General features: G+C 41.9%; 2 protein-coding genes across 8 annotated transcripts in view; both read left to right on the forward strand.

Moving 5' to 3' along the window:
* Positions 1-16,852, forward strand: part of ERMARD (ER membrane associated RNA degradation) — a 497,458-nt gene extending 480,606 nt beyond the window's left edge. Inside the window, exon 17 of the transcript XR_012655580.1 lies at positions 16,832-16,852. The gene's annotated coding sequence lies outside the window, so the exon portion shown is untranslated. The remainder of the gene's footprint in view (positions 1-16,831) is intronic.
* The window catches only part of FAM120B (family with sequence similarity 120 member B), a 95,627-nt gene that overhangs the window by 3,871 nt on the left and 74,256 nt on the right, over positions 1-17,500 (forward strand). For all 7 annotated transcript variants that reach the window (XM_075064131.1, XM_075064132.1, XM_075064134.1 and 4 more), the window contains exons 3-4: positions 2,956-3,136; positions 16,594-16,695. In XM_075064131.1, coding sequence (XP_074920232.1) covers positions 2,956-3,136; positions 16,594-16,695 — 283 coding nt within the window. The remainder of the gene's footprint in view (positions 1-2,955; positions 3,137-16,593; positions 16,696-17,500) is intronic.

Genomic DNA, 17,500 nt, shown 5'->3' on the forward strand with positions numbered 1-17,500 from the left:
CTATGAAAGTTTATTAAGAGAAAACTTTGAGACTTCAGAAAAATGCCCTTGTAGAAATTGTCTGTAGGATGTAATTTAAGAGCCAAATTTTGTTAGGTGCACATAGGCTTTGAACATAGGATCTCTCTGTCTACCTCTCTTGGTTACCTTTAAAAAAATCTCTGAGTATAATTTGAAAGTATATTTTATATTTATATTATGATTTCTATCCCAAAAGATTCCAAAGTACTTAAACTGAAATAAAAACTACACAGTATTCACTTAGTCCACTTTTAAAATGCAGCCACTACTCAAATAAAATATAGCAACTGTTTAAAGATACACATCCACATATCATTGATTGTAATGACTCCTGTTAGAGCGTTAAGGCCAAAATGAAGAATATTGTTTCTGACTGAGAGTGCAAAGGAAGTTTAGGTAGGTAAAATGTAATTATCTAGAGCTATGTCTACATTACAGCCTATGTCAACAATGCTTATGTTGCTCAGGGATATGACTATTCCACCCCTCTGAGCGACATAAGTTACACCGACATAAGCATTCATGTGCACAGCGCCATGTTGGTGGGAGAAGCTCTTCCCCTACTTGCTGAGGTGATTTTTTTTATGCCAGTGAGAGAGCTCTCCCCGGTCGGCATAGAGCATCTTCACCAGATGCGCTGCAGCGGTGCAACTGCATTGGTACAGCTGTGCTGCTGTAGTGCTGTACATATAGACATACCCAAAGTTGGAATATGGCCAGAACACCAGAGTTAACATCCCTTCTCTTACAGAACATATCATGAATCATAGAAGTGTAGGGCTGGAAGGGACCTTGAGATGTCATCATGGTCATTACCTCAGTTTGATCTTTAATCTGAAAGGATGTAGTTTCCTAAGATGATGAGGTAGTGTAATAAAATCAGTTAATAAATGATAACATCTGGATGCTCCACTCAGGAGCGGCACCAATGCACCAAGTGCATGCCTGGGGCGACAAGGTGTGTGTGGGGGTGACCTGCTGGTTGCTGTGAGGGCGGGAGTCAGGCAGCCTTCGGCGGCATGCCTGCAGGAGGTCCGCCGTTCTCGCGGCTTCAGTGGCAATTTGACAGTGGGCACGCCAAAGGCGCGGGACCGGCAGACCTCCTGCAGGCGTGCCGCTGAATCCGCGTTACCAGCGGACCTCCCGCAGGTAAGCCGCCGAAGGTTGCCTGACTGCCGTGCTTGGAGCAGCAAAATACATAGAGCCGCTCCTGGCTCCACTTAAGATTGTGGCTCTGTTGTACTTGTTTGTTTATAAACCCTAAGTAAAGAAGTCCCTGCCCCAAAGAACTTAGTCTAATTTGTAGATAAATGGTTTGTTTTTCCATGCTTAAAGACTGACAAAGCAAATACAAGTGTTCACATTCTGGAACGAACACAACTCTGCTATCTTAAATGCAAACAAGTCCACATATATAGCTCAATTCCAGTCTTGTGTACATGCTGCTTGTCTTGAAAAGTTTGCACCTCTTGTGTCTGCCTATTCATATACAGTAGAAACATTTTTCAAGATGCAGTGTCAATTACATTTGTATCCATGGTTAGTATGGAGCCCAGCTTGTGTTTTTACTTTTCACTGTATTGTAAACATGGATTTCTGGTACATTGTGGCAACCAAACATGCAATTCACAAAATTTGTGAATTCACGTCAATGGAAGCTATATGCCTAAAATAAAATGAAATGAAGTGTATTAGTGTGGCAGATTTTATATCAAGTCCTAATCCAATTTTGTAGCATCTAAAATGTGCTACTGGAATAAAATTTATTACTTCATTGAGATATAAATTGGTAAAATAGCTATAAACATCTCTTCTGGAGTAGCCATCTGCACTATGCTAATGGGTGCTGCAGATAACTGCTGGAGCAGTGAGTGCTATAAAAAACCTGATGCAAGTCCTTCATTTATTGACTTAATATAGAGTTGATTTAGTAAACTGAAACCCGGTTTATGTTTGGACAGTAAAGATTTTGATGTCTTTTATGCTTATCAAAAAAATGTCCTCCCCGGCTCCCTGCTGTTTTGCAGTGTGCTGTGCACTGATTGATTTCCAGTGTGTTCCTTTTAGATAGCTGCATCTCAGTGGTGGTATGTGGATCCTTTGGGATGAGAGATGCTATATAAATGTGAAATATTGCTATTGATAGGTTTCACTGTGCCTTTTATGGCCTTGTAATTTACATAGCTATTTTCTGAATGTACAAATCAGGGGAAAATCATGAAAGCCTGAAATGATTTTTGTAAAACAAGCTATGCTGGTCCCCTAGTCTAGCATCAGCAAAGCTTGTTTCCAGATGTGGGCCCCTGAGCTCCTAGGTAGAGACTGGAAGTGTTGCAGAAATAATGAGCTTGTCCCCTTGTATGTTGCTTTTCAGTGACAGTCTTTAGGCCTTGGCTTCTCTGCTAAAAAAGGTGAGGTCAGTACTGTATCCCTGTCGGGGGTTGACCTCACCCGGTTTACTGCACAGTAAAACTAAAGTACTTTGTCTTTGCTGTGTGTTCATCTTGGGATAGGTCATACATTAATTACCCCAAATTTAAAAAATACTCCTTTTTTAGCAGTGAAGACAAGGCCTCAGCTGACTGAAAGAGTAGCACTGACTTTCTCTGATGGGAGTTACTGGTAGCAAAGACATTGCCACTAATTGCCATTGAGAATGGAGAGTGGAGGAATAATAGGAAGAGAATGACGAGAATCCTGGGGACTCCTCCTCTTCACAAAAAAATTACACACCAATGAGATTATATTATTTCCCTTGTCCTTAAGGCAAAATGTAGGACTCTGATTATTTTGAAATATCAATTGTTTTCTTCCTGGGCATAATTTCAACAAGATCAGAGAAAATGTGTATTTTAAAAATAAGTTAATTTTGCCATTGTTTGTTTTTCTTAATTTTAAAGTAGAAAATAAATGACTTCTTCACCATTTGAACAGCTAGCTAAAGAACAACATGTCAGAGCTGAAAATTATATGGTGTACAATGTCCTCAGTAAAGGAGAGGTTGAATGCAGCAATACATTGGAAGATGAACTTGATACAGAACTTCCTGGACAGGCACTTATCTACCGTCCAGTTCGACAACATATTTATTCTGTTCTGCTGGAGTCTGGAAAAGGTAAGAGTTATCCCTGTATTCACTGTGCAGTGTCAGAGACACATAGTCCTAGGGAATGCAGATTTGACCACATACTTTAATTATTTAAGAGACATGGTGAGTGAGGTAATATCTTTTATTGGACCGACTTCCGTTGGTGAGAGGGACAAGCTTTCGGCCACAGAGAGCTCTTCTTCAGGTCTGGGAAAGGTGTTCCCAGCCTCACAGCAAAATGCAAGGCGGAACAGAATGTTTAGAATAAGTAGTTAGCATATATTGTAAGGGACTATTCAAGGTAGAGTGGCCCGTTAGGACAAAAAGAGTGGTTTAGTGGGTTACAGATTGTTATAATACTGTAGTAAGTGAAGGCCCTGATAAAGGCCCAGTAGGAGGCCTGAGGCCTGAACTAAAGTAATGGTTAAGACTTTGCTAACAAAAGGCAAAGTTAAGCTGTGAGCCAGAGGCAGGTTCTGCTCACAGAAGCTGGCAAGGAAAGGGCTGATGCTGCAAGAAGATACGTACCTAAAAGGTACTGAACACTAGAGATCAGAACATTCACATACTTGCACATTCCATACAGATAACAAGGAACAGGCCGACCCATCCCAATGACAGGGGCAAAAGGGTAAAATGATGGATAGAGTTGTTTTGATCAAACCAATCTGTGCAAGGTGAGAGGTGGCACCTTACTACGTAGAGGGTGTACCTCAATACGTCAGGAGTGATGTGTAACTTGTTTGTACCTGTGTATAAGAATGTATCCCTGGGGTGATGTCTTTATCCGGCCGAGGGGGCAGTGGAAAGTCCTGCCACTGACTGAGCCGGTCCATTTGACCATGGGTACATATTCGTAGTATGCTCGGTAGACTAAGTAATCTGCGGAGAACTACTACTGTATCCAATACGACAATAAACCTGGCCGACGTGCCTTCGTACCTTACTAGACTTTGTGGTTATTGGGGGTTCTCTTCGGGTCTGCTGTGTCAGCTAGCTGCGCAGAGCTGGGGCAGCACACAGAGGGAACACACGCACGCAGCCGAGTGATACCAACAAGGAGAGAGCAGAGCACCACACCGATAGCATCTGACAACACCTCTTCACAACAAATACATTATAAATCTAGTGTCACTGTTCAGTCCCTGATTTTTAGTGTATAGCAGAGTGATGAATTTAAGCTTCCAAACAGGTCTTTTGAAAATATTGTGCAGATTTCCTTTGAGGATAGGTCAGATACAGCATGATTGCTTTGTGAGAAGTGTTTACCCACAGATGATAGTGTTTCTGTCTTTTGTAATTTTCCTTTGTATGTTCATTTGAGAGCAGTGATAGTTGTTATTGGGGCATTTAGTGCACTGGATGATGTCTACCACATGTTGTGATAGGCATGTGTAGGATCTGTGGATCTTGAAAGGTGGGTGTTGATCATTGTAGCAGTGGAGATATGTCTGCAAGTTTTGCATCTTTGTTCTGGCAGAGTCTGGTATTACTTTGATGTGTCCTGGTCTGTGGGCAGCTTGCTTCTGATGACGATCTTGGAGAGGTTGGGGGGTTGTCTAAAGGCCAGAAGTGCGGGGTTCAAGAAAGATTTCTTTCTGGATGGGGATCCCATCAAGTATGGGTTGTACTTGTTTGATGATACCCTATACGGGTTCCAGTGTCAGGTGGTATGTGACAATTAGGACTTGTGGTCAGAGGGGGTTTCATTTTTATATTGAAGGAGGTTCTCTTGAGGTATTTGGTTGGCCCATTCCATGATGTTATCTACTTCTCTAGTGAAGTGTCCTTGTTTGGTGAAGGCAGTTTTGAGTGTGTTAAGGTGTGTATCCCGGACTTTCATCTTGGAGCATATTCTTTGGTGTGTGAGTGCCTGGCTGTAGATAACAGATTTCTTGATGTGTTTGGGGAGATTACTGGATCTATGAAGGTAGGTGTGGTGATCTGTGGGTTTCTTTTGTATGGTTGCCTGTAAGGTTCCATTGCTGAAGCTGATTGTCTAGGAAGATGATGCGAGTGTGGGAGTGTTCCAGAGAGAGTTTAATGGGCAGGTGGTAGTTGTTGAAGTTGTGGTAGAAATCTATGAGGAACGTTAAGCCATCTGTCCGGAGAACGAAAATATCATTCATGTACCTTGGGTTTTGTAATGCGTTAGTCCAGCAGTTCTTCTTCAGGATGGCCCATGAAGAGGTTTGTATATTGGGGAGCCAATTGATTAATGAAATTAAATTAACAAGCAGCAGGTTTAAAGCAAAAAAAGTATTTCTTCACACAATGTACAGTCAACCTGTGGAACCTGTTGCCGGGGATGTCGTGAAGGCCAAAGCAATAACACTGCTCTACAGCCAAAATGCTTCTGAAATAAATGTAGTCAAACTTTACTAATTCTGGGTCACTGAGAACGAAAATGATGCTTAAAATTGTTGATTGGCTCTAGTCTAGCTGTTGGGCTCCAGACTACAGCAGTGGAATCTCCTGGCAGGTGATGTTAGGGTTTCCATGTTCCGTGACCGTCAAAAGGATCTTGTCCCATTCTTCTTCATGGAAGGTGATCTTGTAGCCTGCAACAACATCGATGGTGTGATGGCAGCCCTCAACATCGTTCACGATCCAGATGAGTGGAGACTGTTCATTGATTCATCGAAGACGAGTCTTAAAGCTGTTTTGCTGCATAATGGCAATGTTTTGCCATCAATTCCAGTTGGTCATGCAGTCCATATGAAGGAAACCTATGACAACATGAAACAACTTTTGAGGTGCATAAACTATGACCAACATCAGTGGCAGCTTTGTGGCGATTTGAAGGTTGTTGCTCTCTTGCTTGGTCTGCAGACTGGATACACAAAGTACTGCTGTTTTCTCTGCGAATGGGATAGTCGTGCAAGAGATTCCCACTACATCAAGAAAGATTGGCCACTCCGACAGTCATTGGAGCCTGGGAGGAAAAGTGTTCAGCATCCACCACTTGTTGAATCAAGGAAGATTTTGTTACCACCCTTACACATCAAGCTGGGTCTGATGAAGAACTTTGTCAAGGCCATTGACAAAACACAAGCAGCTTTCAAGTACCTCCGTGGAAAATTTCCAAGGTTAAGTGAAGCTAAGATAAAGGAAGGTGTCTTTGTTGGTCCTCAGATTCGTGAACTTCTTCAAGATGATGCATTTGACCATGCACTGCGTGGCAAGGAAAAGACGGCATGGAAAGCCTTCCAGTTAGTGGCAATAAATTTTCTCGGAAACAACAAGGCAGACAACTACAGGTTGTTGGTGGAAAACCTCCTCAAGGCATACAAAAGCCTTGGTTGCAACATGTCACTAAAGATACATTTTTTGCACTCTCATCTAGATTTTTTTCCACCGAACTGCGGAGCAGTGAGCGACGAGCACGGCGAGCGATTTCACCAGGACATTGCAACAATGGAGAAACGCTATCAGGGCAAATGGAGCCCATCAATGCTTGCAGACTATTGCTGGACAGTGACAAGAGATGCTCCATTTAATGAATACAAGAGATAAGCCAAGAAGCACCAAGTAGACACTGAATAGGACTAAACTATGTACATAATAGTTTTTTGCCTTTTGTTTCATAATAAATTTTATTTATATAACCCTTTTGCTGATTTTTAAAGTGTTACATAAACAGGACAGGTGAAATATTATCATGTAAAGCAACCATAAACACATGAAAAGACCTAGGTTTACAATTTATGATTAAAACTCTACTATCTACACAATATACATAGACATAAAATGTAAAAACTTAAATATCTTAGAAACAGTAGCCATTCAGTTGTTTTAATTGTCATATTTGAATTCAGCAGATCAAAATACATAATAAATGCCACATTTTATCTCTGAAGCAGACGACTTCTCAAAAATTGTAGACCAGTGTAATGGGTTTCAAAAAGAATAGATAACTTCATGGGGGATAGGTCCCCCAATGACTATTAATCAAGATGGACTGTGATGCAACCTCATTCTCTGAGTGTCCCTAAACTCAGATTGCCAGAAGCTGGGAGTGGGTGACAGAGAATCACTCAATGATTGTCTGCTCTGTTCATTCCTTCTGAAGTACCTGGCATAGGCTACTGTCGGAAGACAGGATACAGGGCTAGATGGACCACTGGTCTGACCTAGTATGGTCGTTCTTATGAATTCCTTTCCCACACCTGAAGAAGACCTCTGTGTGGCTTGAATGCTTGTCTCTCCCACCAATAGAAGTTGGTCCAATAAAAGATGTTACCTCACCCACTTGGTCTTTCTAATGTCCTGGGACTAACACTGCTACAACTACACTTTGAGGACATTTTAAACTATATTTTTGAAATCTAAATTCTTTAATTCCAAATTTCAGTGGCTCACATCTGCATCACATTTAGGATAAATGCTGTGGACAATGCACATGTAATTAGTAAGGAATCAATCAGAAATCATGAAAATTAGAATGTTGTAATGTTTCTACAACTGTTGAATTTTAGTACCTTTTAAGTTTTTTAAGTTAAAAAAATAACTCCATGTTTTTTCATTTATTGTTAAAAGAATACATGTGAAAATTATTAATGATCAGAAGACTGAGCAAAACCATTTAAGTTTAGAATGTTCTAATAGGTTAAGAAATATGGGAACATTCTTTTGCTTCCATGATCGTCCTAAGTCTTAATACACGGCTTCTTCAGAAGTTAAAGTAACTATCATTTATGTACTTTTAAAAAAAATAGTTATAAAATTTAATAATTTTACTCTAATACTTTGTTTGCAAATAAAAGGAAGTTTTAGGCAATTCTTGTTATTGAGCTAACTATAAATAAAAATAAATGGAACCACTTTTGAGAATTGTATTTCTTTTATCCAGTTGTGAGTCAGAAAATATTATTTTGTTCCCTGCTGATTTAGACCCAGTTCTGTAACTGGATCTGCCTATGTAGAATACCGTTGAACGCAGTGAAACTCTGCATGAGTGCAAGAGTCTACTTGTATAGATCCAAGTGGAAAATTCATGATCTTAAGTTTTCTGTTTCATAACTGTTTTATTTTTACTTGTCTTTTGCCTCAAGCTTCCAAAGGTTTTTAGACAATGGACTGAAAATGAAAAACTGTTGTTGCACTTTTATTGTGTTTTGTAATATGTTTTCTCATACTATTTACTTTGTATGGTTAACCATGAAAGTTCGACATCAGTTAAACTAATGTTTTTATTACAGACTCAGAAATCACGTAATTGGGCACCTGACTTCGTTTGTCTACTGAAGATTGAAGTCTTACAGTAAAAGGAAAAAAAATAGGAAAAAGTGACTCAGAGTTTAAAAGGCACATGGAGAGAACAACAATAGGTTTCAGCAAAAATAATGTGCAACAGCCATTTTTCATTTTTCAGCCCATCGGGTCTCAGTTTTTGAGGACAATTACAGGCTGGTTGGCTTTTGTTTACTCCTCTGGGCAGCAGGACTTCAGTGATGTCTGCAGGAACACACACAACTAAGGGCCTGTCTACACTGGCACTTTACACCCCCCTGAGTGCTGCAAGTTTCAGCGCTGTAAAGTGCCAGTGTAGACAGTGCACCAGTGCTAGGAGCCGCGCCGCTCATGGAAGTGAGTTTTTAGAGCGCTGGGAGAGAGCTGTACTGTGACTGCACAAGCCACGTTAAAGTGCTGCTGCAGCAGCGCTTTAACTTTGCCAGTGTAGACGAGCCCTAAGACTAGTGTCTTTAGTTAACAGTTGCAGCTGCAGAATGGCAGACTGTTATCATACAGATTTTTGTGTGTCAAGCCAAGACAAATTTGAGGCTAGTCTACACTAGAAGCACTACACTGGCACAGCTACCCTGTGCTGCCGCAGTGTATCTGGTGAAGACTGTCTATGCTGATGGGAGAAAGTTCTCCTACCTGTGTAATAAATCCATCTCCCACCGACATACGACTGTCCACACCAGTGCTAAGGTCACCGGTGTAACTTACGTTGCTCAGGGAGTGGCTTATTCACACCCCTTATTGACATAAGTTTTACCAATATAAGTGGTAGTGTGTACACCAGTGTTTCTCCAACTGGGGTCGCCACTTGTGTAGAGAAATCCCCTAGCGGGCCGGGCCAGTTTGTTTACCTGCCCTGTCCGCAGGTCTGGCTGATCACAGCTCCCACTCATAGGCGGCAGGTTTGTATAATTTTTGGTGGTGCCTAAAATGGTGATGCCTCCCCGCCACTCCCGCCTTGTAAGCCGATATATATATTTTATTAAATAGTTTAAATATGGACTGGAAGCTGTAAGCATTTAATTTTCTCTTTATTGCACAATATCACTATCAGAAAAATCCATCGTTGATTTTTAGTGGTTCTGCTAATCAAGAATTTGTTGCTGGGATAAAATGAATCTACAACGCGTCAGCGCCACAAGATTACAAGCGTCAATTAAAAGTGGAAAGTCAGAAGCAGCACTTGCCTGCTTCAATATACGGTATTATATTTTGTGGGAATGTTCTTAATGTTTTCTCTGAATACTGTGTGGGTGCCTCAGCTTGCTCTGCAAGGTGCCAACTGAAGGTGTTGGGGACAAAGAGATCAGGTGGCCTCTTTCCAGAAGAGAGACAAAGGTCAGAGGAAGGAGTGTCAGTTTGGAGCTGGCTGGAGAAATGGGGGATGCCCAGAACTTATGTCTGGCTTCCCATCCCCCAAGTGGACCTAACTGAGGGTTTTCTGTACCTAGAAGCTCTGTTCTAGACTGTGATCCTGTCATCTAATAAACCTTCCTGTTTTACCAGCTTGCTGAGAGTCACGTCTGACTGCATAGTTGGGGTGCAGGGACCTCTGGCTGCCCCAGGACCCCGCCTGGGTGGACTCACTGCGAAAAGCGCACGGTATGGAAGGGCATGCTGAATGCTCTGAGGTCAGACCTAGGAAGGTGTAAGCTCTTGCCCTGAAGACAGTATGCTCAGAGAGAGAGGCTCCCCAGAGTCCTGACTGGCTTTGAAGGAGTGGTTCCAGAGCATCCCAGCATCCCTTCCACACCATGCGCTTCCCGGAAGTCTGCACAGGCATAACACTTCCCTCTCTGGCCTTTGTCTCTTTTCCAGGCATTAGGAGGCACATGAACTCTTTGTTCTCCAACACCTTCAGTTGGCACCTAGCAGGAGAGCGCCGCAGGCCACCAGTTGCCTGGAGACAGGGTTTCGGCCATTTCTCTGTGCAGACAGCATCACACTGGCCCTCTAGGGCTCTACAACAATCACATCCCTTATCCACCATCTAGATTGTTAAGAAAATGCATAGGGGAAACAGGCACCCATACAGTATTCAGAGAAACATTAAGAACATTCCCACTCCGTAACACCTGTATATAACTAGTTATATACTTGAAAGGGTGTAAAATAATCAAGTATTGTGCTAAACACAATGATACTAGTTAGTAGGGGAAGCAAAAGTGGATGGGAACTTGGGAGGCAGTGACCATGAGATGGTCGAGTTCAGGACCTCACACAGGGAAGAAAGGAGAGCAGCAAAGTACGGACCCTGGACTTCAGAAAAGCAGACTTTGACTCCCTCAGGGAACTGATGGGCAGGATCCCCTGGGAGAATAACATGAGGGGGAAAGGAGTCCAGGAGAGCTGGCTGTATTTTAAAGAATCTTTATTTGAGATTGCAGGAAAAACATCTCGATGTGTAGAAAGAATAGTAAATATGGCAGGCGACCAGCTTGGTTTAACAGTAAAATCCTTGCTGATCTTAAATGCCAAAAAAAGCTTACAAGAAGTGGAAGATTGGACAAGTGACCAGGGAGGAGTATAAAAATATTGCTCAGGCATGCAGGAGTGAAATCAGGAAGCCAAATCACACTTGGAGTTGCAGCTAGCAAGGGATGTTAAGAGTAACAAAGAAGAGTTTCTTCAGGTATGTTAGCAATAAGAAGGAGATAGCTAAGTGGAAAGGTGCATTGCTGAAGCATTTAGCAGGCAATTGAAAACTCGTGTAGAGCATTGTACAGTCCCGAGAACATTGTTAAATTCCGAGCACTGGGTCTGCAGCTATTCAGCAGTGAGACTGAGGAGACATAACTGGCACCTTAAGCATCTTTACCCCCCTTCCTTCACAAGCTGCGCTAAGCACAGTTTCACAGCCCCGGGCACAACACTGGGGGATGTAAGCAGTGGGGGGCGGGGGGCAATAACCAAAGTCGCTCCTTTGCCTCCTGTTCTGCTGCTCCCTCAGCCCCCTCTGCTGAGAAAGACCACAGGAAAAAAAATCCCCCCACCCCCCTTTTTCCCCTCTTCTCTACCCGCACCAGCTGGGCTTCAGAGCCCCCCTCTCTGCCACGCAGCCGCCTTGCTCTGCATGGGGCTGCCTGGCTGGGACCAACGGGGCTGCTGCTCCTCAGTCCCCTGCCGCATTGGGGGGGGGGGGCTGCACTGCCGCCCCTTCCCCTCCCGGCAGAGCCCACCCTGGCTCAGGGAGCCGGGCAGCTGCAGGCGGGAGCCTCCTCCTCCTCACCCCTGGGGAGCCCAGCAATCAGCCCATGCTGCTGCAGCCCTGGAGCCAGCAAGCAGGGCTGGGGCTGCGGGAGGCTGGTGCGAGCGGAGAGCCAGCTGGCGGCCACATGCAAAACCAGGCTCCAGACTCTGAGTCCGGAGCCCAGTGCTGGCTGCCTGGAAAGAGGTTGATTTTGGAAAAGTGCTCAGAGGGGAGCGGACGCTTCCCCCCCTCCTGCCCCACTATGCTACTGGGTGAGAGGAGGGATGCTCCGGGGCAGGGAGTAGTGGTGGTGGCAGGGGCCGGTGCCTGCTCCAGGCAGGGCCAGGGGAGAAGTCCAGCTCCAGATATTGGTGGAGCACAGCCCCCAGCCCTGAATATTCCTGGAGCTGGGGCACCTAGAGCCCATATAACCTGCCGCCTATGCTCCCACTGGCCGCGGTTCGCTGTTCCAGGCCAATGGAAGCTGCTGGAAGCGGCGCGGGCCGAGGCACTTACTGACTGCCGCTTTCAGCTGCTCCCATTGGCCTGCAGCGGTGAACCGCGGCCAGTGGGAGCCGCGATAGGCCAGACTTGCAGACGGGGCAGGTAAACAAACTGGCCCGGCCCGCCAGGGGCTTTCCCTACACAAGCAGCACCCCAGTTTCAGAAACACTGATGTACAAGCTGTTGGTGTGACAATTCATTATTAAAATAAGAACATTAGAACGGCCAATACTGCGTCAGACCAAAGGTCCATCTAGCCCAGTATCCTGTCTTCCAGCAGTGACCAATGCCAGGTGCCCCGGAGGGAATGAACAGAACAAGTAATCACCAAGTGATTCAACCCCTGTCACCCATTTCTAGCTTCTGGCAAACAGAGGCTAGGGACATCATCCCTGTCCATCCAAGCTAATAGGTTCGTCAATGGCTATCTTCCATGAATTTATCTAGTCCTTTTTTGAACCCTGTTATAGACAACATGGCATTGTTTTTCCAGAAATTATTTTAGAGCTTTAAGGAAAGATTGTTAGTGTTCATCACTTACCGATTTCTCCCTCAAACAATGCCATCAGATGGCCTGTTCTGTAAATGTGATTTTTCTTAAAATCTCTCAGTTTAAAAAGAGAAATGGGAAGGGAGCAAATGAAATCATTTAGCTAGTATTATATTGTTTTATTAAATATTGTACTTAATTTTTTTGAATCCTTAAAATCCATCAGATTGACATTCGTGTCGTAGAAATTGGCCTTTTCTTTTTGCAGTCATCTGACATTTGTTGGTTTCTTTTAGTTGCTAGATATTTTTGAAAAATTGCTCAGAATAGATGAAAATGTCTCACAAACTGCTGCCTCGGGGCTCCTTTCCCTCTCCTCCCCCTGAAGGTCCTCAGGATTGAGAATCTGTGTTTTTCAAAGGTGCCTAAGGGAAATGAGAGTTCAGTAGGAGTTGGGAGCTAGCTACCTTTAGATCCTTTAATCCCCACCTTAATAAATATGACATTTTCCCCTCAGGCTCTGATCTTGCAAACACTGAAGCCCGTGCGCACCTTTACTAATGTGGCTGCTCATGAGTAAAGTCAGTCACACATATCTTGACACGTTTGCAAGATAGAGGCCATATTTTGAGACTCATTAAAAAGTACGAGCTTGGTTGTGGTCTTGCCCATGACAGCAGGTATTGGCTAAAGTTTTAAAAGAAAGGTATTTCATTTGGCTACATTAGTTCCTTAAATATAATTTAGCAGACATACTACCTATACAGCATTGTGCTTTTATCATCTTTCTTTTAATAATACCTTAATAACACTACTGAAAAAAGTATTTTAGACAGAGAAAAAGTTAATAGTGGATAATGCTTGTGTTAACCCCATCTCGATAACCTAAATTGATTATTTTTTTTAATAATTCTGAACAAAGCTGGCAGTTATGTTTTAGAATTCGCTCATTACATGGAAACATCTGCACCTGTATTGCTATTGCTAATTTTAAAAGTATGTAATGGATCATAAATACTTGGCTGACTCCTAGAGATCATGGAATTACTCCCAGTTCTAAGCTTAGCCTGCCAAACTGACCCTCGCTTTGACACTGCCAAAAGACATCTGTGTGGAGGATTCTGTGCTCGTTGTCACCAATATGCACTCAGTAGGGCTGAAGTGTTCACAGATGTGAAGGAGTATATGTAACGTAACATAATTTATTGAAATCTAAAGTTATGCATGTTGCACAGGGGTCCTATCCAATTTGGAATTTTGTTTGTACTAATAGACAACAGTAATTCACAGATCATTCACAAAATGTTTATTTTTTTTAAATAGCTGCCATTTTCCACTCCAGATGTGTCTGGATTTCAGTGGTGGTTTCTGTATATATCGTGCAGAAGTACTTTGAAAATGTAGTCTGGGATTATCAAAAGTTTCTAAGGGAGTTGGGAATTTAATGGGATCCCTTAGGATCGAAGACGCAATCATTTTAGATTATGGTATAAGATTAGAGGTGAATATGAGGTCACCCAATATTCACATTGAGTTCTTCCATGAAAATCTCTCTTTATTAATTCTTAACTTGGTGTATTTTGGAATCATACCCAAAAGAGAAGCCCTAATGCACAATTTCAGTGGACGTTTTACTTGATCAAAGAGAAATCAGCAGGGTATTTTTTTCTTCAAATATCAGTCAGGTGTTACATTTTGATCTTTGAATGGTAAAGAATTTAAAATATATTCCTTTGAATGGCTCACTTCCTGGCATGCTGAGAACCATGCTGCTTAAAAAGATTTGTCATCAGTGTTTTGCCAGAATATGTAGTAGATGTGAACAAAGGTAATATGAATGTCTTGTTGGCAAGCAGAGGCTTTCTGTCTTGTAGCATTTAAGGAGTTTGTCTAATTAGTGCAGCAGGTTTTATTGTGCCACCTGAGCTGTGGCCAGGATGGACCCTTGTTTCCAGTATTGGGGAGAGATTGAATTCAACATTCACAGCCCTGTCCTGTTCTTGTTGCATTTCTATGTTGTCAGTTGTATAGAATCATGCTTTTAACAGTCATTGTTTGTTTGACTACCTCACTTGAATAATCATGTATTTATATAATTGATGCATTGTCATCACCAAGATGTTGTGATGTTTTGTAAATATATATATACACATGTATATACAGATACAAACTTATGCATAAATATAATAATAATAAAGGTTTACTATGACTACTCTCTCCTTTTTGGTATGTTAATGCCTGAACAGCGTAAGTACCAGAAAAATGTTCAGTGTAAAAATAGTTTTTCACCCAAATTTAGAACCGAATGACACTTTATAATCTCAGTTATAACACTTTTGTATTGCATCTCAATTTTTATTAAAAAATCCTGACTTGCTCAGAACTCTTTTTTTAAAAAAAGACAAATACAAATTTCAGAACTCTTTTCAAAACGTGACACTAGAATACTAAGTTGACATTCCGGTTAATGAAAGATTATCACTCCAAAACATTATTATTCCAAAACAAGATGTTAGACTGTTCAGCAATTCAATTGCTATACAATTTCAGGGTATCTTTCATGTAGGATTTATTTTATCCTCTAACATCTGCCTGGAGATTGACAAATTTGTCTTCTTCATATTGGAGCACAGAAGTGAAAATTCAGAGCGTGCTCCACTGAGCTGTATCAGGTGGTTGTGATGCAAGCAAATTCTGGACCAAAAGGGAGAGCACCATATACAGGGGGAATAATACTAATTTTAGTATTTGTTCACAACGTTGGGAGGTGATCCGGAAAAGTTTCTATAAATCAAATTACAACATGAAGATGATAGAATTAGGATACTTTTCAAAATAATTATTGTATTGTTTTTAAAAAAAGCTTCAAGTAGTTAGAGCATGAAAATAGCAAATGTAACATTTAAATGCTTTTAGGGAAAAAATGGTTATAACTATTTCCATATCAGAAAAAAAGGGCAAGCCTGCCAGGTAATAACAACTAACAAATCTAGTAAAATATGTAGGAATGCATGCTGGGCAAAAGAGGCTTCTGGGACCTCCAGTAACATCAGGAAAGCATGGACATGCCCAATACTACTAAGGTAAAAAATAAGCAAGAATAAAACCTTTATTTTATTTTGGGGGGACCAAGAGACTTTTCAGACCTTCTTTATACAACGTAATTCAAAAAGGACAGTGGCCATTTCCACTCTCCTCACAAATGATTTGCCTTTAAACTGGGATTTTGAAAGGATCCTGAGTGAGTTAGGCACCCAGCTCCCATCAGATTTCAATGGTAAGTGGTCATGAAAGTCAGTGGGAAATGGGGGTCCTAATTCCCTTAGGCCTTTTTTGAAAATCTCAGCCTCAATTGCTAGCTACCTCAATCATTACATCAAGCATTTTTGAAAAATATACTTTGGGACGAGATCCTCAACCCCCATTCTGGTCCCTTTACAGCATGTGAGAGGACTGGAGTGGTATAAAGGGGCCCTAAAAGCTGTGGTTCTATCCATAGAGGATTCCCCTGGTGCAGACAGCTGTATAGGCTGCCCTGTAATGACCCCTTGCAACACCTGACGTAGCATGTGTGCCAGAGTCAGGTCTGGGAGCAGGCAGGGCATGTTAGGGGCAGGACTGGAGCATGCAGCACAGTGGAGAGTCTGGTCTGCATAGTGGTCTATCAGGCAGCCTCGGGAGGCTGACAACATAGGTTTCCAAGACTGACTAAGTTATGCTGAAGGGCAGCTCAGGATGAGAAAGGCACAAAAAGCTAACTTGGCCCCTCTTCCTCATTGCCACATGCACAGCTCAAAATTTTGCGTTGAGTTTTCAGTTGCGATTCCAACGCTAAACTCTTGCCATAATGTATAATTAAACTTATAGCCATTTGTTCTGATCACTTGTGAAAAGATGCTCTAAACTGTTTCTTGTATTTTTAAAGTATATGAGCAACCAGCTGTAATGTGGTACTTACTAATGCTTTGCAATCCCCTCCCACCACTCTTCTCAACCCTTATGTGAACATCAGTACTCGTACTTCGTTTATTGATCAAATTGTCTATTCTTTAGACACCTGTGGAGCCTATCCTATAGTAAAGGAGTGGTTTGTGTACTTTGGGAATCCAATGGAGCAACCAGACCTTGTACAACCTATACTGCTTGACACCCCAGGTAAAATAAAATCTCATCTTTATATTTAACTCTGAACTGATTAATGATATTATTTGAATATTTGGTTACAAATCTGTTTAGAAAATCTTTCATCAGATATTTGGTTGTGCAGTCAAAGAGGACTATGAAAGACCAGTTGTTAAAATGTTAGTGCTGTATCTCCATAACTGCTTGGAATTGCACTGTGTTTAACAGTTTTAATCTCAGAATTTCATATTATACTGTATTAAATTAAAAAGTTACACAGTACTTGAGAAATTGACATTTGAAATGGATGTGAACAATTATTTAAAGAGTTTCAAAGGTATATTGCATTTGAGGACAAGGAAGCGAAAAAGGGCTGTTATACCAAACCATATGTAAATCTAAAAATTGTCCCATTTTCAGAAAAATGTAATTGGGCCTCCTATGTGGTGCCTGTGAGTTTTTTTTCTACTATTTGTGGCCCATACACTGTCTGCTTTCAATGTTTGCACTGCTTTGTTTCTTCTCTGTCTGTATTTTACTTTAAGAAAAGGGACACATGCACTACCAGCATTTCAGCTATTTCATTGTGATTGTAATATTAAGAGGACCGTTTTACATTTATAAAACATTTTTCATCCAAATGTTTTACACTTGATTGGTAACTGCTGTGATGGGGCAAGGCCAGATGGCTACAGTAAAGTAGTGAGAAACAGGTATGTTAGCCCCAGGCTAAACAAATCCCTAGGACCATGGTAACCAAATGGCAGTTGCTCCAGGTTAATCAAGGCACCTGGAGCCAATTAAGATCTTTCTAGAAGGCAGTAGAGATAGCTACTTT

This window comes from Chelonoidis abingdonii, chromosome 3, assembly GCF_003597395.2.
Source record: "Chelonoidis abingdonii isolate Lonesome George chromosome 3, CheloAbing_2.0, whole genome shotgun sequence".
Lineage (NCBI taxonomy): Eukaryota > Metazoa > Chordata > Testudines > Testudinidae > Chelonoidis > Chelonoidis abingdonii.